The 20,138-nt window shown below is 33.7% G+C and overlaps 1 protein-coding gene across 4 annotated transcripts in view; it reads right to left on the bottom strand.

The window, feature by feature from the left end:
- SSBP2 (single stranded DNA binding protein 2) overlaps positions 1 to 20,138 on the bottom strand; it is a 294,982-nt gene that overhangs the window by 174,169 nt on the left and 100,675 nt on the right. For all 4 annotated transcript variants that reach the window (XM_032847376.1, XM_032847387.1, XM_032847369.1 and 1 more), the window contains exon 4: positions 17,683 to 17,767. In XM_032847376.1, the coding sequence (XP_032703267.1) occupies positions 17,683 to 17,767 (85 nt within the window). The remainder of the gene's footprint in view (positions 1 to 17,682; positions 17,768 to 20,138) is intronic.

The raw sequence follows: 20,138 nt of genomic DNA, 5'->3' as shown, positions 1-20,138 counted from the left end.
TTCTCCAGCCTCTTGGTTCCACCATCTAAGTCATGCTTCCTTTTCCAGAAAAAAGAATCCCACGTTTGCAACTGATAATGTTTCTTAGCTTTTTTGTGGCTATATAAATTCAAGGGTTCAAAAGTCTCTTCATTTTATGTTGTTTCAAGAAGATACAATTCTTTTACATGTTTTATAAACCCACCTATTCAGGCAAAAGCCATGCCCACAGATCTCTTTGAAATAAGTCCTTCTCTATCGTGAGCCCTCTGAGAGGCTGCTGTGGAACAAAGTCCTGAAGATTCGTAGAAGCCCTTTCGTTTAACAGAGGAAAACCAGAAGTTCTGCTGTTAAGAGAGCTGGAAAGTTTTGTGTGTGTCTGAGATCATCTATGACGGTCACCTTAAATTTTTCTGAGGTCTTAAAAAAGGCTTTATAGTAACATCTTACTTTCACTTTTACCTTGAGTCCACATTTTCCTAACTTTGCTCTGGATTTGATCTTTATTCTGAGGCCATTTTTCCTTTGAGAATACTTTGCATGCTGGAAAAACTGTCCTGAGCCCTTCACGTTTCCTCCAGATTCTGCTCAAAAACAAGAATTTCTTTTTTAACTCATCCTCTCCATCCATATCTCATAAGCTATAACCAAAAGACACAGTTGACAATGCTTCAGACATTCTGCCTGGAACTCTCAGTTCACTAAGTACGTTTTCTATTTTCCATGGTACTCTAGGTGGACAGTTTTGCTAAACTTTCTGCCCCTAGATAATAAAGATATCTATACTATATGATTTGAGAGAGAGAGTGCATGTGTGTGTGCAGGAAGAGGAGCAAAGGGAAAGGGAGAGAGCATCCTCAAGCAGACTCTGTACTAAGCAAGGAACCTAACACAGGACTCATTCCCAGAACCTTGAGATCATGACCTAAGCCAAAATCAAGAGTCAGCCACCTAACAACCAAGCCACCTAGAAACCCCTAAAGATATTCTTTATTTCCAACTTCAAGTAATATTAGCATCAGTCTCTTTCAAGCCCTTATCAACAGTCTCCATGAATCTATTTCAGGTTTCATGAACTCCTGTCCATCACCAGCTGATCCCATGTACTTGTGGTTTTTGTTACAGTAGCACCCCACTTCCAGATATTAAATTCTGTTCTGATTATTGATGCTGCATAACAAACCACCCCAAACTTAGTAGCAGATAAAATAAGAACTCTTTTATTATACTCGTGGATTATGTTGTTTAGAACTTTGGAGAGGGAACAGTGGAAACAGCTGTCTCTGCAGACTCCATGATATCTCTATTTCAGTTGGGAAGTCTCAAACAGCTAAGGGCTTTTTCACTAATGACTAAAGCCTGGGTTCAGATAGTTCTCACAGATTGAGAAACTGCTGATAATGGGCCTGTATTTCTCATAGAATGATGTTGAGGTTTAAAGAGGGACCATCTTGAGAAGGAATAGCCAAAGAGTAAGCATTCCGAGATACCAACAGAGAAGATGCAAGGCTTCCTCTGACTTAGCCTCAGAAGTTACATATCATTACTTCAACATATTATACTGATTACAAGCAAGTAACTAAGATAAGCTCAGGTTTAAGGGAAAGGAAATTGGACTCCACTTCTTGATGTTAAGAGTGGCAAGGTCATAAGCAAAAAAAAAAAAAAACAACAACCAAAGATGGCTTTTGCCATCTTTGAAAAATGTGAAAAGTTAAAATGGATATGAAAAGACTGACTGGGCTTAAGAGGAACACAGTCAAGGCTTCAATCAGTGACAACTCGACTTAAATGATAATAATATATACAATAAAAACTATAGTCATTTCTCAAAAAATTTAGACTGGAAGTTATGACAACTATTTGTTATTGGGTTCACCTTTTATGATGAGAAAAACTATGTTTTTATTAGTTAGATTTTATAAAAATACTTCTGTGACCTCTACTATACTATACTGTTTTGACAAATATATAACATGAGCATATACAAATAAGATTCTGAATGTCTTTCTGAAAAGCTTAATGTTATCAAACAAGTTACAATTTACACAAAATTAGAAACTGATAATGAAAATATGTGAATGCCATCATTCAAAATAATTTACCACTTTTTACAAAAAACATGTTGTTTTTGTTTTTAAGTAAGCTTACACCCAATGTGGGGCTGGAACTCATGACCCTGAGATCAAGGGTCACATGCTCTACCAAGTGCGCCATCCAGGTGCCCCCAAAACATGTTGTATTAAACTCTATACTAATGACACTGCAAGAAGTATAACAGATGAGTATGTTGTTTCAAAAATACAATACACTACTATTAGTAAGTTTTTTAATTTACTATTTTCTAAGTCCAGAGAAGACTACATATCTACCATATTCAGAATTCATCAATAAGATGTCATTATCTTAAAACTCACAATGATCACAATTATCTTATGTATCACTAAAAAGAGGGGAAAATGCTGCCAAGTAATTACACCATGACACGAAACTTTATTAGTTTTTTATAGGAGGCATATCATTTTCAGAAATATTTAAAAGCACAAGCATTTTATTAAAAGACTTTGTAGAACTTATGAAATACAGTGCTCACTGGCTTAATAGGAAGGATGAATTATATGAACTCTTCACAGCTAAACTGGTCAAGAGTATAAATGTTGTGATATCTCCACTTGTTGTTGCACAGTGTGTTGATACAGCAGAAAATAAGATTTTTTTTGGTAAATCACTTGCCTTGTAACCTGAGAAGAAATTCTTAAATGTTTAGATACATTCTTATGGCATCATCAAGTAATTTTGACCAAGTGTGGTATGTTCTGTGCTGATCTTATTAAAATAATATTAGGAAAACCCATCAGAAAAGCAGCTTTAATATTAAAAGAGAAGTGTTTCTAAAGTTACTGGAAATGGGGGCGCCTGGGTGGCTCAGTGGGTTAAGCTTCTGCCTTCGGCTCAGGTCATGATCCCAGGGTCCTGGGATTGAGCCCCAAGTCGGGCTCTCTGCTCAGCAGGAAGCCTGTTTCTCCCTCTCTCTCTCTCTGCCTGCCTCTCTGCCTACTTGTGATCTCTATCTGTCAAATAAATAAATAAAATCTTTAAAGTTATTGGAAATCACTAGCAGACAGAAGTTACAGATTATCCTCTTTTATTCTGAAAATTATTAGTTGCCTCAAAGACAAAACTCTTCTCTGTTTTTTGGGGTTTTTTTTTGTTTTTTCTGGGCACAAGGGATAGATATGGTAAATTAAACTCTATTAGCTAAATGTCTGTCAAATATAAACATGGTACATCAGCTCATAGTCTTGCTTATATTTTTAATAACCTAAATAAATTCAATTTGGCCACAAGGCTACTATAATTTCAATTCCAGGTAGAGTGGCAGCAAAGACCTTAAAAATTAAATGTTTCTATTCATAATACAAAACAAATAAATGTCAACTGCCTTAAAATTTAAATACTTCACACAGACAGGCATTGATGATCAGATCTTTTTAATGACATTGCTGAACATATGATGTACTATAAAACACATTGCAGTTTTCATTGAAAATGGAAATATGATCTGAATAATCTAATAGCAACTCCTCCAATCTTTTAATCTGCTAAAATGTACTTTAAATGTGCTTTTTACTTGTTTTTTGATATTATGGTCCAGTTTACTTAAAGAGCTTTTCTTTCTGCACTTAAAGAGATATTAAGATCTCATGTGATAAGAATTCAAAGTAGTTTAAATAAATCTGATCACTGTTTACCTATACATTTGAATTAAGGACTACATTTTTTTCCTTCATTAGAACATTAGTTTAATATATAAATTAACCTCTGACATTCAGAACTTTCCAAAATATCAAGGTGTTATCTTCTGATTCCTATCTTCTTTCTTTCTTTAATTTTCATTATATAGAATTAAACCTTTTGAAATTTACTTTTAAGTAGAGTTTATATTTATTATTTATTTTAAAAGCTGATCCTCAAATGATTCTCTTTAAAAAATCCCTTTTTAAATAAAAAACTATAAAAATAAAAGCCCTAAATTGAATTCAGCTATTTAACCTTATAAATTAACTCTGACTCAATTCATTGATTCTTCCCAACAGAAAGACAGCTCTTATAGCACCACTAGAGTAAAATAATTATCTATCTACTTATACTCTACTCAAGGGAAAAACATGCATGAACTTTTTCTCTACAAATATTTAATAATAAGATCTATTATTCCTTCTTTAGATTTCTAATTAACTTCTATTATTGGTTAAGAATTAATTAATTAACTAACCAACTAATTAAAAGGGCTTTAGAGAAATTGCAGTTCAATCTTTAAAAAGTACTAATACTAATTTTTTTTAAATCTAAATTAAATAAATCAACTCTAGTTCCCTAAATACCTCCCATTATTGCTATTCTGGTCTTTTGATATGAGTAAGGTAAGCAACAGCTGCTTTTGTTCCAGATAGATATTAAAAGCCCATGAGAACGATATACACTTTAAATTACAGAAAACTATATATAATTATCACTTCTGAGATTTGCTAAAATAAGGAAAAAAATCATACTGGCTCCTTTTTACTTCAAGGAAAATTATTGACATAATTTTTTTTGTTTGTTTTAATTTAGTCTTGCTATGACTTTAACTATAAAAGTTTTCAAAAACAACAAGAAAGTTTACGTATTTTAAGCTAAGAATCTGAATCAAAAAAATTGAGGTAGAGCACAACCTATCTCATATTTTAAATCCATAAGGTGGACAATTTACTAAGGTTGGAAAAATTAGGAAAGTCCTCACTATAGAGGTAGAATTCTATTTGAACAATTTTTTCTGCAAAGGATGTAAGAGGAAAGCCTATCTTCCCACTGCTGGAAACTGCTCAAGTTTATTAGTGTTCAATAAAATTTAAATTTGGGAAAGAAGCCTGAGAGTTGATTCAGAGACTGTCTGGGAGACAATCGGAGCAGGAAGGGCCCTAAGCAAGGGCAATCATTTTTGTTCTGGAAATGAGCATCTCCTCGGACAAGAAAGAGGAATCAGTAGATGATCCAACTTGATGCACAACTTTGAAACAGTAAAATACAGGAGTGGCTAAGAGCAATTGAAGAGAGATAGTAATAAAAGGCAGAAAGCTTCCCTCAGTAACACCTGCCATTAAACTTTATTGGCACTGAAGAAACGAATGCCAAACCTTCATTGAAAACACAAAAGCCTAGTTTCTCTCAAAGGTGGAAATAGCCTGCAAGTCCCATCAAGTGAACAAGCTGATAGAAAGCTAAGCAATAAAAGGCAGCTGAAGAGTCAGGAAGAGAACCTTTGAGGGTCAGCTAGAAAAGTGCCCTCCTTTTCACTGTGCCCTCCAAGAAAGCCCACTTAGAAAGTGAGAGGTTTCCAAGCACACCACACATTCTAAAGGACCCAGCAGTAATGCCAGCTCAGCTCTCTCTTGATCTGAGCTCTAGCTCTCATCTAGTCAAGACAGGAGTTAGGTAAAAATGATTCCCAAATAGGAGACTTAAAATGCCCCACCCACTCCACTCTCTCCACAATACTTCAAGTAAATAAATGTAAAGAAGTAATGGGTAATTTAGTGGACATGGAGATAAACCCAGGTAACTTCCATTTCAAACATAAAAACCTGTTGCAATTCCTACTTCTCTGCAAACCTTCCATTGCCCATATTGTTACTTCCTGTATGTCCTTGTAGTGAATGAAATTAAAATCCTAGACATAAAGAAAGGAGTACGACCTATGGGAGGAAAAACTGACAAAGGAAATGGTGAAAAAAGATCAAAGGTTATATTTATGGTCTGGAAAAAATAAGAAGGGTATATAGGTAGGTGACCTGTGATAGGACAGGTTTATAGATTTCATAAGCAAGATCCCAATGTCCTTGTGCAAGAATATCCTAGTTGAGAGAAAAAAAAGGAAGGAAGTTAATCTCAGGTATGTGACTGTGTTGATGAAATTTGCATATGGGAAACATCCTCATAATTTATAAGACACATGACATTAAAGTGTCCTATTGTAAGCAAAACAGAAGTAATTTTTCAATATCTAAAGATTTTCTACTTTCCTTTATGCATTTGGGCTTTTGACTATAATAAAAACTATAATATGACTTTAGCTCTACAATAGTTTCCTTTTTGTATTTACCTTAGAGCTGACTAAGAAAGGATAATGATACTTGAAGGAATAAGAAAAGGTGATACATAAGATAAGGTAATAATCAAGGGAAAGAAAGAAGAGGGAATATTAAATGAATCACATATGAGCAGTACAATGTGCCCACGGAAGTACGAAACTTAGTTTAGAAATAGCATGCCTAAAGAATGTACATTCCTTCGTCAACTATTAATTGAGTACCAATTAAGTATAAGCCATCAGACCACAAAACTGAACATGACATATTTTTACAAGGCTTTATATATGCTTACCTCCCTAAGGATGAAAACTTTTACCTTGCTCTTTACTTAACAGGCAACTAAATATATGATTGCTAAAAAACAGTCTTGTAATGAAGAAAGAGGGTAATATAGAGAGATTAATCAAAGTTTCAAAAACTTCTAGAAGCAGTCATGGATCGTTTAAGTCCATTTAGTTTCCTCCTAAATTTGAATTTACTCTCTCCCCTATACAATACACGGCTGCTTTCTAAAATGAAATTGTGGCCTATAAAGATCATTCAGGCATTGACCTAGTTTGAGTCTCAAGTTTTGCTTCAAAAATCATAAACAGCTTTTGAATATCTTCTTAGGAACTCAACATAGTACATTAACACCAAACAAATTTTATTAGTTGCCCTAGAGTTTAAATTGGAAGCACCCTGAAATAGTGAATTGATTCAGGAAATTTCCTGGGCTATGCAGGACACACTAGTCAAGCTATCTGAGTCTATCCAGTGTGATGTCTTAATTTAGCACCTTCTTCACTATCATCGCCTACATAGGAGCATTTCCTCCCCAAATTTCTAACCCCAGGCCTCAGTTCTTAATTTACCCTTATTCTCTCATTATTTAAGCCAGTCTTAACAGCTGAACCTACTTTCTCTATGTTCCTCCTTCCAAATTTCAGATTTCTGGTAATGGTATCATAAAGCTCGGTTCATCAGTTATATTAGCTAAAAATTTCAAAACTTTTCTCTCTTCCTTGGTTCTAACAACTCCTCTTTTTTATTCTTCATTTTCACCTTCATTTGCTGCTACCCTAATTCAAGGGCTTTTCAGCTTATACAAAGACTAAGGATAGCCTCTTCCCATTCTTTACCTTTAGTCCTTTCCTTTCTTTGGTTCCTGACATAATGCCCTCATATTAATCATCCTAAAATATAATTTACTATATTTTGAATAAGCTCAAAAGATGATTCTCCACTGCAGACATAACAAAAGCTTCATTCAGGAAGTTGAAAAGAATTCAGGGAATATTTGGAAAACCTGAATTTTCCTGGCAAAGACTCATACAACTTTTAAACAATGGCATATCCCTTACCTCTCTGGGTACCACGTTCTCTACCTAATAAAATAAGTTGAACCAAATAAGCATTTTTCAACTTTTTTTTTTTAGTTTTGGGATTGTTTTGGATTCTAACACTGGCAATATACAAAAGAGATAGCAAGAGAGAGACCGAAAGAAACAGAGGTTATTATTCAACAATCTTACAAAGAACGCTGAAGAAAGAGTTCTTGAACCCGGAGTGGGTAAAGGAAGACAGATGGAGAAACAGTTGTGGTAAGACTCTTGCAACAGGATAAGACTTGAACTGAAGTATCTGCAATGGGATTAGAGAGCATAAGACATGCATAAGAAATGTTTAGGCAATGGAATCGACTGCTTTGGATGACTAGTCAGAGAAAAAGGAGAAAAATCATGGGGATAAAAAGAAGATTCATTCATGGCATGAGTAATGACTTAAATAGAGATTTGTTCCATTTAATTAGAAAGAGAAAACAGAAAGAAATGGGAAAGGAGAACCAAGCTGCTTCAGTTAAAAGAGAAGAGACCAAGAGCCCCTCTGGTAGGGGGCTCTCACTCCTAGCCCAAGAGTCCAGGAAATTCAACATAAAACCAGTGAAAAGGAAAATTTCATAGTATTCTTATGGTTTCAAAATTCTACTAACTGTTGGCTAAGCAATAATCCTGTGTTTGATTTTGATTTTTCTACTCTATAGCCAATCAGCTTTGCTCACTATTCCCTAAACATACCTATTTTTCCAATGTAGCCTGTTTCTCTAATACACCTTCCCACACACACCTCTTCTCACCCAAATCCTAGTTATCATTCAAAGTCAGGGCACATTCATAGTGTTTAAAGTCATACAGTATAAAAGTTATCATCTACATTATACTCATAACAAATAACTCATAATATACAGCTCATATACCTCTCCACGTTATGAACCCCTAGCGAGAGAAATATTTATGAACATAGCCTCAAAGTAACTTGTATATAAATGGGTTCTCAAAAAAAGAGTTAATAAAGAAATGAAGGATGATTCTAAGTTATGTCTACCAAAATCACTTCTCTCAGTGATAATTTTGCATAGAATCACATTTATTAGTAGTTGTACCTCTTTCTTCTTTAAAAATCTAGATATTTTAATATATCACACGTTTTAAAGTTGTTTGACTTTGATAAGAAATACATAAAACCACATTAAAAAAATCTGTACCTTCTCTTTGAAGGTATCCCAAGAATTCCCTTTAGAGAGTCCAAAGATTCAAAGTTAGCACCTGAGCTTTGAGAACTGATGATATCTACCTACTGTCGCTGGCTACAAATAATCCTTTATGTTGTAATAGCCTAATAGTAGTAACAGTATTCTAATAATTGTGGTTTTTAAACTCAAGAGGCAGGGGAAAGTATCAAGTCAAATATATGTGTGGGGGCAGGGGACTTTAATATTCAAAATAAATGCAATCAAATTTATAAGCATTTCATGAAGACAGAAAACAGATACCGCATTCGTATTTCTACAAAACAGTGTCACACCATTTATAGACCTGTCCATTGTTTCTTGGCTAAGTAACTATTAAATTTTTAATATATATTCGAAAATACAATACCTAAATGTGTGAGGCACATATTTATTTTAAAGAGATATGGACCCCTAAACTCACTTCAAATGCCCATAAAATCCAAGACATACAAGAATAATTGGAAACTAGACTGGGGTAAATGAAACAAGAGTTTTGCCAGTATTTTTAATTTCTTTCCCTAATATCAAAGACGAAAGAAATAAAAACAAGACTTTCATGAAGTTGTCTAAGTTGTCCAAAATAGAGCCATTAATGTTTTTGGCCTTTTTGTTGTTGTTGCTGTTTAAAGATTTTATTTTTAAGTAATCTCTATACCAATGTAGGGCTCAAACTTACAACCCTGAGATCAAGAATCAATGCTCTACTCTCTGATCCAGCCAGGCACCCCCCCCAAATAGAGTAATTTTAAATCAAGTTGTATAATATATGAAAAGTAAACAAAGTGGCTATAGAAATATAACACCACAAGTCTAAGGTATCTAGATATATTTCACTTTTCCTTCTATAAATCGCAAAAATAACTTACTTCATAAGACTTCTAAATTTATGAACTTCCTATCTCTATTAGTACATTAGAAATATGTATTATTTTTGAAAGAGTATCATATTTCTATCAGGTTTTGTTTTTGTGTTAGGACTCTGTTGGCAACATAATCACAGGCAGTGTACATCAGCATCAAAAATAGTAAAAAAAAATAGGGGCGCCCAGGTGGCTCAGTCGTTAAAGGTCTGCTTTCAGCTCAGGTCATGATCTCAGGGTCCTGGGATTGAGGCCAGCATTGGGCTCCCTGCTCGGCACTCCCACTCCCTCTGCTTGTGTTCCCTCTCTCACTGTGTCTCTCTCTGTCAGATAAATAAATAAATTCTTTTAAAATATAGTAAAAAATAAAGGTCTTCCCATATTCATCTTTTCACATTCACCAGAAATTAGATTTTAATAAAAATGAATACATCAGTGTGAAGAATGGGACTTAAGGGGAAGTTCCTTGAAACCACATAACTTTGAAAAAATATATTCTTTTCCACAATGCAACAAATCATCCTTGTTCTGCTTATCTCTTTTCCATATTAGTTTCTTCATTTATTTAAGGATTTCATAATATCTACATAATGCTATAAATTATGTTATAAAAGATTTTTAAGTAGAATCCTTCCATAATTCTTTATAGTTTCTTTGATTGTCTCCCTTTATTCATGCTTTCTGTCAAATGACTGACATAACTTATTGCCCTATAAGAAATCCCAGGATCAAAAGAAATAAGAAACATAGCTGATCCTGTTATCAGCAGGACTTAGAAGCCTCCCAGAAGCAATCCTGAGCTCAGTGAGACAAGCCAGGACACCATAGGTAAAGTGCAGATGTGCTTCCTCAAATTAACAATTACACAGCATATTTTTTACACAAAAATAAACAATTTACCTTATGCTAGAAAGAATATAAGGTGGCTAATAAGGTTTATACGAGGCAAAAGAAATTAAACTGGATCCTATAAGAAACGAAAACAGTGGTAGAAACTATACAGCAGATAAGGTTGAAAAGTGAATCTTATTATGTCCCCACCTATTGAGGTGAAGAAAAGCCTATATATTGACTGATAAATATTAATACACACCTACAATAGTTTTCATCATCTTTAATGGATTTTAAATGTAACTCTATTTGTTCCTAGCCTATTAAGACTCTAGTTTACCTGCACTGTTTAGGATAACTATTGCCTAATATGATACCTTCATTTGAGCATTTACTAATTATGGTTACTATATGATGAAATCTAAACACACATCAGAAGTTATGTGTACTTACCATCTCTCTCCATATTCTTACATATATAAATTCTGAATGATCTAGCAATATAAAACTATAATGTGTCTCTCCATGTATTTTACTACTTGATATTTCAAACTTGTTGGGCAAAAGTCTCTTTCGCTAGATAGTAGCCCATGAGAATGGGGATAATATCCATTTTGTTCACAGCTAGGTTTCCTGGTGCTGTGCCTCCTGAAATACAAAGCCTTTGCTACCTGCTTTGATTCATTTGTTATGTCTTTACAGATTACTGTCTTATCTAAATTTGTTTTGAAATACAAAATGAATAAAAGTAGTATTAAATGACCTTCCTGCAACTATGATATCCAGGTATATGAAAATGAGAAATAACAAATATTTATTAGGTAATATTTTATTTAATCATTATTTATATAAATACCAAACATAATTTGAACATCTCATGTCTAGCACCAAGCCGGGCACAGGAAATGAAAAAGACAAGTAAGACAAAGCATGTTCCCTGAGGAAGCTCACAAATCATTACAGAAAATATCCCACTATAAAAATCTAATGTGGGCACCTGGGTGGCACAGTTGGTTAAGCAACTGTCTTCGTTTGACTCAGGTCATGATTGTGGAGTCCCAGAATCAAGTCCCACATCGGGCTCCCTGCTCAGCAGAAAGTCTGCTTCTCCTTCTGCCCCTCGCCCCTCTCATGCTCTCTCTCTCTGTCTCATTCTCTCTCTCTCAAATAAATAAATAAAATCTTTAAAAAAATAAAAATAAACATAAAAATCTAATATACAGGAATATTAGGGAGGGACACAGAAGATGTTAACACAGCAAAGGGTGAACTTAACTCTCTGCAATAGCTTTTTTTTTCTTTCTGTTAAAAAATTTGGGCAGTGGGGGATGCCTGTGTGGCTCAGTCGGTTAAGAAGCATCTGCCTTCAGCTCAGGTCATAATCCCAGAGTCCTGGGATCAAATCCCATATCACGCTCCCTGCTCAGCGGGGAGCCTGCTTCTCCCAATGCCCCTCCCCCTGCTTGCGCACACACTCTCTCTTCTCTCTCTCACAAAACCAAATAAAATAATTAAAAAGTTTTTAAATTGAAGTATAGTTGACATACAATATTATATTAGTTTCAGGGGTGCAAAATAGTAATTTGACATTTACATAGGTTATAAAATGCTGACCACAATAAGTATAGTTACCATCTGTCACCAGACAACATCATTACAATTATTGACATATTCACTACACTATACTTTCTACAGAAGTATTTTCCTGAATAATATATGATATCTGCAAAAATAATTTTCATAAGGTATGAATAAAAGCATTATTCTATTATTTTATTTACATATTATGATGTATAACATTTTTAAACATAGCACATCATTATAAACCTATAACAATCTTTTCTAGATATTATAAACATTTGCTTAGGCAAGAACACAAAATCAGCCACATGTTATCAAGAATTATAACTAAAGCCTATAGCTTTATCTGAATATTTGAACAATTTAAAACATCTCCAGTCTCCCAAACTTACAGACCACTGCATTGTTAACATTTATCGAACATCTATTACTTGACAGACCCCAGGGAAGAATAAATCTAATTCTCTGCTCTCAAAGAGCTCATTGTAATAATGTGATTTCATTACTACCACACTAAAGCAATAATATATTTTGGCTCTATCATTGCTTAGGACAACTAAGGAATCTTCATTCATACCAGAGAACTAAAATTATAATCATTGTATACGTTTCTTATTAAGTTTAGTAGTATGTATTGACACTTTTTTAAGGAAATGAATGAAATTAGAAATAAATTGTTAAAACAACTCTATGTTGATCTGAAGCAGAAAAAAGAAATCTAGTGAACATAATTAACTCCACATAAAAGCACTGCCTATGATTTTAGGGTAAAATAAAAACATACCAAAACAGCGAGAAAATAAAAGGTAGTTCAATAAACTTTCCAAGTAAGTAGGTATTATTTTTAAACACGTAAGATGATGGTTTACTTTTTAATGATAATATTGTAGTACCTAATAATAATTTTACAGTTCAGATGAACCTACTTCTCACTCAGGATAAAAATAACTGGTCCAAGTTAGATATCTCCCAGCCATGTGGAAAAGTAATTGTTTTATAGTAAACTTTCTATATAAAACAAACTCCTAATTATTAAAATTTCCTCCAACATTTCTGATCTTATTCTCCACACCCCTCTAGAAAATCAACAGGCAGACATATTTCACAGTATCTGTCAGAGCAGAGAACAATCTAACAGATTTGTTTGGAGATAATCACTTTATTTGCTGCCATCAGGTCTCAAAGATAAACCATAAAAATACCTGTAAACACAGTAAAAACTACTGTGTATACTTTTTTTCTAATGTTATCTTAACTATATTTTAAAATATTGTTATTTAAAAATTTCTAAAAATACAAATATAGAAAAAATATAAAATAAATTATGGAATTTTATTAAATATTATAAAACAAACACATGGTTATTATAAAGTAACTATCATGGGGCGCCTGGGTGGCTCAGTGGGTTGAGCCTCTGCCTTCGGCTCAGGTCATGATCTCAGTGTCCTGGGATTGAGCCCCACATTGGGCTCTCTGCTCAGCGGGAAGCCTGCTTCCTCTTCTCTCTCCGCCTGCCTCTCTGCCTACTTCTGACCTCTCTCTCTCAAATAAATAAAATCTTAAAAAAAAAAAAAAGTAAATATCACCATGGTCAGGCAAAATAGAATTTTGTCAACTACCTCAAAAGCCCTTTCCGTGAGCCCCATCCCAATCAGAACCTTTTCCCACTTCCTGTAAGCAACCATTATCCTAATTAGTATAATAATAGCTTCCTTGTGTTTTTTATACCTTTGTCATACAAAAGTGCATCTGTATAACTGTATAACTGTTGATTTTCAAATTTACCATGAGTTTACATACAGCATTGTGTATAGATGCTAAATATTTAAGTTAATATGTTTTAAAATAAAAATGCAAAAAGATCAAAGTTTTACTTATCTTAAATGTTTTCTTTCTCTCACTTTTTTTGTTTTGTTTTGTTTTTTCTCACAATAAGTATGAACAGAGTGATTTTTTTTGGACAGAAAGGATATTAACTTTTGAAAGAAAGGATATGTATAACCATTTGACAAATAAAATTATAAAGTGACAAAAATCCCTAATCTAAAGAAGCGATGGTCAGAAAAAACAATAATAATAACCCAAAAGCTAAAAATGTTTCTGGAACAATAATTACAAAAAAAAAGGGACGCCTGGGTGGCTCAGTTGGTTGGACGACTGCCTTCGGCTCGGGTCATGATCCCAGAGTCCCGGGATCGAGTCCCGCATCGGACTCCCAGCTCCATGGGGAGTCTGCTTCTCCCTCTGACCTCCTCCTCGCTCATGCTCTCTCTCACTGTCTCTCTCTCAAATAAATAAATAAAATCTTTAAAAAAAAAAAAAGATTTTATTAAAAAGTATACAATGGGGGCACCTAGGTGGCTTAGTCAGTTAAGCGTTTGCCTTGGGCTCAGGTCATGATCTCAGGAATGAGCCCTGCATCTGGCTTCCTGCTCAGCCAGGAGTCTGCTTCTCCCTCTCCCTCTGCTTCTCCTCACAGCTTATGCTCACACTCATGCTCTCTCTCTCTCTCTCTCAAATAAAATCTTTAAAAAAATAAATAAAAAATAAAAAGTATACAATGGTTAAAAGCTACATCTATTCAGTTTCTAGATCTCCCCCCTTAATAGGTACACACACAAAAAACAAATGTCTCTCATAGAGATGCTAAATGCCTACAGTGTATAAAAACACAGGACCACCTCAAATATAAATTTTTAGTAAGTTTTTTATTTTCTATTTTCAGAAGAAACATTATAATTCACTGGAAGGCAGATTTTAATCCATTTGAAGTAAATTTCATGAACATAAAATTAATACTAACTAAAGATATTTGGAAAATACAGAAATACAGAGAGACAAAAATAATAGTCATGCATAATGCCAACATCAAAAGGTGATCACTGTTAACAGTTTAGCCTATTTTGTAGTTAAAAAGATTATTCATTTTTTACCTCATTATGCCTCTATCATTTCTTCAAAAAATGTAGTCAATATTTCATTATCCATTCAATCTTATAAATAAAGACTATAAAATAACAAGACTACTTTTTTAAACATATGCGAATTTTATATGCAAATAAGTATTTTTTTATTCTAAAGATGAGGTACTGAAGAAAATATTTCTCAGGATGCTCTCTTGAGAGCTATCTTAAAATTCAGTAGGTATACATATTAATTACTATTATAGAAATGGTTCAATAATGAACTCTAATAAAGAAATATAACATTCTAGAATTTTACCGCAATCTTAGTGTTTGTTCCTGTTGCCCATTTTCTTCCCTGAGTCATTCAAAATTACATCAAACATGAATTATGTTGATCATTTTCAGAAACTATAACTTATATTAAGAAGCCAGGAAATCCTACTCATGAAAATTATCATTAAAGTATGCTACCAAAAAAATGTATGTCTAAAAATCCAATTACAACATGAAATTATGTAAGTCAAATCCTTTCACACAAATCTCCATGTAAAAGAAAATTCTGGAGACATATTACCATTGAAAATAAACTGGCTTAAAGGATAATGAAGATGCCACCTAAAAATAAATCAAGTTTCTTAAAACTAATACTTAAGAAAAAATTATAAAAACATCTAATAAAGCCTGTGCTAATATTCATAATGGATTATAAAATCCAAATACTTAATTTTTTCTAAACTACATTTTCTTAGGACCAAATTACATGATAACAGATTATTCTTCCTTGAAAATCTATTCCAAGTTCACTCAGGGATGCCTGGGTGGCTCAGGGGGTTAAGCCGCTGCCTTGGGCTCAGGTCATGATACCAGGGTCCTAAGACTAAGTCTCGCATGGGGCTCCCTGCTCAGCGGGGAGCCTGCTTTCTCTGCCTGCTTGTGATCTCTCTCTCTCTCTCTCTCTCTCTTACCCGCTCTCTCTCTCTGACAAATAAATAAATAAATAAAATCTATTAAAAAAATAATAATTTCATTCATACCTCTAGCCAGTGCTCATTTAAAAAAAAACCTGAAGTATTTAAGTGGACTTTTGAAGTTAGTAAGTGTGAATGCTAACTGAAATATTGAAAATGCCTTGTGCACGTAACATGTATGTGTCAACAAAGATGACAAGGCTCTGACAATGACGATTTATCTAATCGTTCTAAGAGATCTAAATTAGTTCAGTCAGTGTTCCTTATAATATCTCCATGATGAACAGTAGGTGCAACTGTCTGTACAACAGAATTATGAAGAATTATTTATATAATTTCTTAAAATGTAGATTCACAAATATTATGGTCCTTTGGAGTAGAACACTGGCACTATGTAATGCCACCTAGTTATCAAAATCAGTGAGTATTTAAAAAACGTTTCCCAAGACTAGCATGCAAAACCTAGGCATGTCTTTTTGGTGTAGGAGACAGATGAGATGAAGTATCCTATTCAAGCCAGATTCCTTGTAATCTTCATGGTTGAGTCTCTGCTCTACTTTCTGCCACCACCCAAGGGTAAAAATGGAAAACAAGAGAGGCCAGATAAATCCTGTATCCTGGGCCCTGCTTTATCTGCCTTTTCTCTACTTCTTCTTTACATGCAGAACCATCCCTTTTACATTATCACCAAGAGCTATTATTGTTTACTGCATAGCAAGCTTTATGAATACAGTCAACATCAGATGAGGCAAGCAGGAACAGTCACTTTAATCAGCTTAGTCCAAAATGAAAAGTATTACACAGTCCCCCCAGATGCCCAAGACTTTTATTGCTCTTCCATCTGCACACTTTTCCTTGTGCTACTTTCGGGGCTGTAATTGTCCCAGATATTTCTTCTCTTTAGTCTATGCCTCAAGTTTATCCTTTGGGAGGTCTTTTTTCCCTTTTGAACTCTGATTCTGGTTTTTAAGGCTATTCACACAGAATGATGCCCCCCTTCTACCAACATCATTAAGTAGTTAATATCAGATAACCTCAGGTTTCAGCCCATTTCCACTTCCTCCAAACTAAGGACACTGGATTTCCTTCCTCCCAAACTCAAGCTATCCCTCCTTTATGGTCAATTCTACATTTTCCAGTCCCTTCACGATACCATCTTATTCTTAAACGTAATTTTTCTCTTACAAATCTTGGGTTTTTTTCCCTCCTTTTTTCTACAATTCTATTTCCTCATACCATCAACTCTCTAAAATCACATTTGCAGTTCTTATAACAAAATGTTCAGTATACATCAACTAGCCAGGGACAGTCCACTGTCCTTCCTTAGGAATTAAAAAAAATTTTTTTTTAATTATTTAATGCAATTTTCATTTTTGCACAGAATCTTTTTGCTCTCTTGAGTTTCCTTTAATTCACAATAAATATTATTTGTAGAAATGATTTCAGTGTAACAGATACTTAGTTTTATGATGTGTTATCAAAAGGTACAAAAAAGAAAAATATAATATCACGATATATTTTTCAATCTTATGTGCAAAAGAGGAACTTATCATTCACACTATTCTTATGACTCCTTTTCTAGAATAAGGAATTATTACTTAATTTTTATAAATCTGAAATTTCACACATCAGGCATGCTTAAAGATAAAAAGAAAATACCTTTAATAACTTGGCATTAGGACTAGCCTCTTATCCTAAGCTTTCAACAAGACTTAAACACTCACTTGTATTTCACTATTAAAGTTATAACCCTATTCCTCAAGAAAAAAAGAACAACCAATTTCTTAAAACCAAAGTAAAAGAGTAGATGGTCCAAGAGCAGTGGTTAAAAAGAAAACTGATAATATAACTTAGTAAAATTATACATTAACTCACATAATCATGGAAGGCTTTTGCTTCACTTGAATGTTCACATGTTTCCCGTCTTTCTGGAGCTGCACAGTAGAGATCCCAAAATACGCTAAAAAAGTAATTATGGAAACATTAAGAAAGTCACATAATATCAAATAGGAGATCACAATTCCAAAAATAGAAGACATGTATTATTCTTTATACAAAATGTGTTTTCTTCTTCAGGACAAATATTTCTTTGAAAGATATAAATTCAGGTAAGGTTCCTCCTGCAATAATAAGATATAATCTAGCTCTTTCAGAAATGCTAAGATTTTTTTCTAAAAGGATAAAATAATTTTAAAAATTTTAAACTGTCATTCTTAATTGTCTGTTTATATCACTTAAACACATGATTGAAATAATTATAATGCTTTTCCCAACTTTCCCATGAAGATAAAAACAATAAATAATATCCTAATTTAATCATTAAAGAATAAAGTGGTTCATTATCTTTTTCAAGATAATTTTGTTGTCCAACTACCAGGCTAGTATCCTGACCATTAAATCACATTGTTCAAACAAACATATGTTCTTAAAATTTCCTTTTGTTTGCCCTTGCAATTACCAAAATAGGTTAGTAATTTTGAAAATTCAAAAAGTCCGTGCTCTCTCTTTTTCCCCTTCTGTTCAAGAACAATGGGAATAAGCAAGGTGGAACCAGTTGGGAAAAAAATAATTACACTGCTTACAAAACTTATGTCTCTGATCATCCTACCATCTATAAAATTAACAATGAGCTAATAGCAAATGATTAAAAAATCAGGAAAGCAAATGTCTAGAAATACCGGCAACAAAGGCAATTACACTGATGAACAGAAATCTTTTTTTATTATACATTTTTCATTCTACAAAAACTGGAAAGTAGACTAAGTTAAGTAGTTAAGAGCACAGGTTTTGGAACAGGATATATTCAGACAAAGCCAGCCCTGCCAATTAATTACTAGCTCAAGTTGCTTAAACTTTATAAAATGAGGTTGTTGAGGGGCGCCTGGGTGGCTCAGTGGGTTAAAGCCTCTGCCTTCGGCTCAGGTCATGATCCCAGGGTCCTGGGATCGAGCCCCACATCGGGCTCTCTGCTCAGCAGGGAGCTTGCTTCCTCCTCTCTCTCTCTCTGCCTGCCTCTCTGCCTACTTGTGATCTCTGTCAAATAAATAAATAAATAACCTTTAAAAAATAAAATAAAATATAATAAATAAAATAAAATGAGGTTGTTCAGAAAGCTGAATTACACAACATAAACAGAGCATCTGGCATAAACTAAGCATACTATCAGTAATATAATCAACACTGTGAATAACTTGCTTAAAAGCTTAATACGCATACATTTTGCTAGGGCAGGTCATTGTACCAAGTGCACAGGTAATGATGGTACGATAAAAACTTGAGAAGTTAAACCTGGCCTCTTTGGTCTGACCCTTAAAGGAGCAGTCTGAATCTCTCCTTACAGGAGAAAACATTCTGTAGGCCTTATAACATGACTAGTTCAGTAAAATAAGATTACATTCAAAGATGAAAAATATGAATGACTGAATATTGGCATTTAATTTCCTTTTAAGTTTCTGTAATAAGCAGGGGAAAATAAGGAAAACAATAAAGAAAAATAATTTGAGTAAACTTCTTTTACAAGAAGGAAATCAATTAAAAGTTGTACGTGGCCTTTCTATGTCCCTTTTTGGACTTAGGAATTACAAATATACAAAGATATAGCTAAAAGTTTTCCACCTGTGTCAAGTGTGTTACGAGTTACAGTATATTGCAATTATTCTATTTTCATGTTCTTAAGGAACTTCAAAGCTCTTAAAACCAAGATTTTATAATGGTAGTTTTAAATTGTATTAAGTTTAATCACAGAATATTATGTACAGTATTATAACAAACACCTTCTATCTTTTTATTTACTAATTTCTTAACAAATGTTATATGATCCTTCTTGAAAATTATTACATTATTACTTCTAAAATGTTGTCTTACAAAGTGGACTGGAAGAAAACAATTTATTATTAGATTATGTCCTAAAAGTTATTAAAAAACTATAAATAAATGATTACTTATACATATAATTAGATTAAGTATTTATCCTGGAATAGTAACATTGTTCTATTTCTATCTTTTTGTTTCCTTTTATGGATTTAATTGGAGGTCAAACGTTTACAAGATCGGAGTGCCTGGGTGGCTCAGTGGGTTAAAGCCTCTGCTTTGGCTCAGGTCATGATCCCAAGGTCCTATGATTAAGCCCCTTATGCTCCTTGCCCAGCAGGGAGCCTGCCTCCCTTCCTCTCCCTCTGCCTGCCTCTCTGTCTACTTGCAATCTCTGTCTGTCAAGTAAATAAATATTTTTTTTTTAAAGTTTACAAGATCAAGATGAGGGAAAATAAAACAATTTACTAAAATGGGATAACTTCATATATGGTATATTTCTGACAATTCTACATCACCTA

Source organism: Lontra canadensis, unplaced genomic scaffold (assembly GCF_010015895.1).
Source record: "Lontra canadensis isolate GAN:19392208 unplaced genomic scaffold, GSC_riverotter_1.0 scaffold4, whole genome shotgun sequence".
NCBI lineage: Eukaryota > Metazoa > Chordata > Mammalia > Carnivora > Mustelidae > Lontra > Lontra canadensis.
The sequence above is the reverse complement of the archived record's forward strand: the minus strand, read 5'-3'. Positions and strand labels throughout refer to the sequence as shown.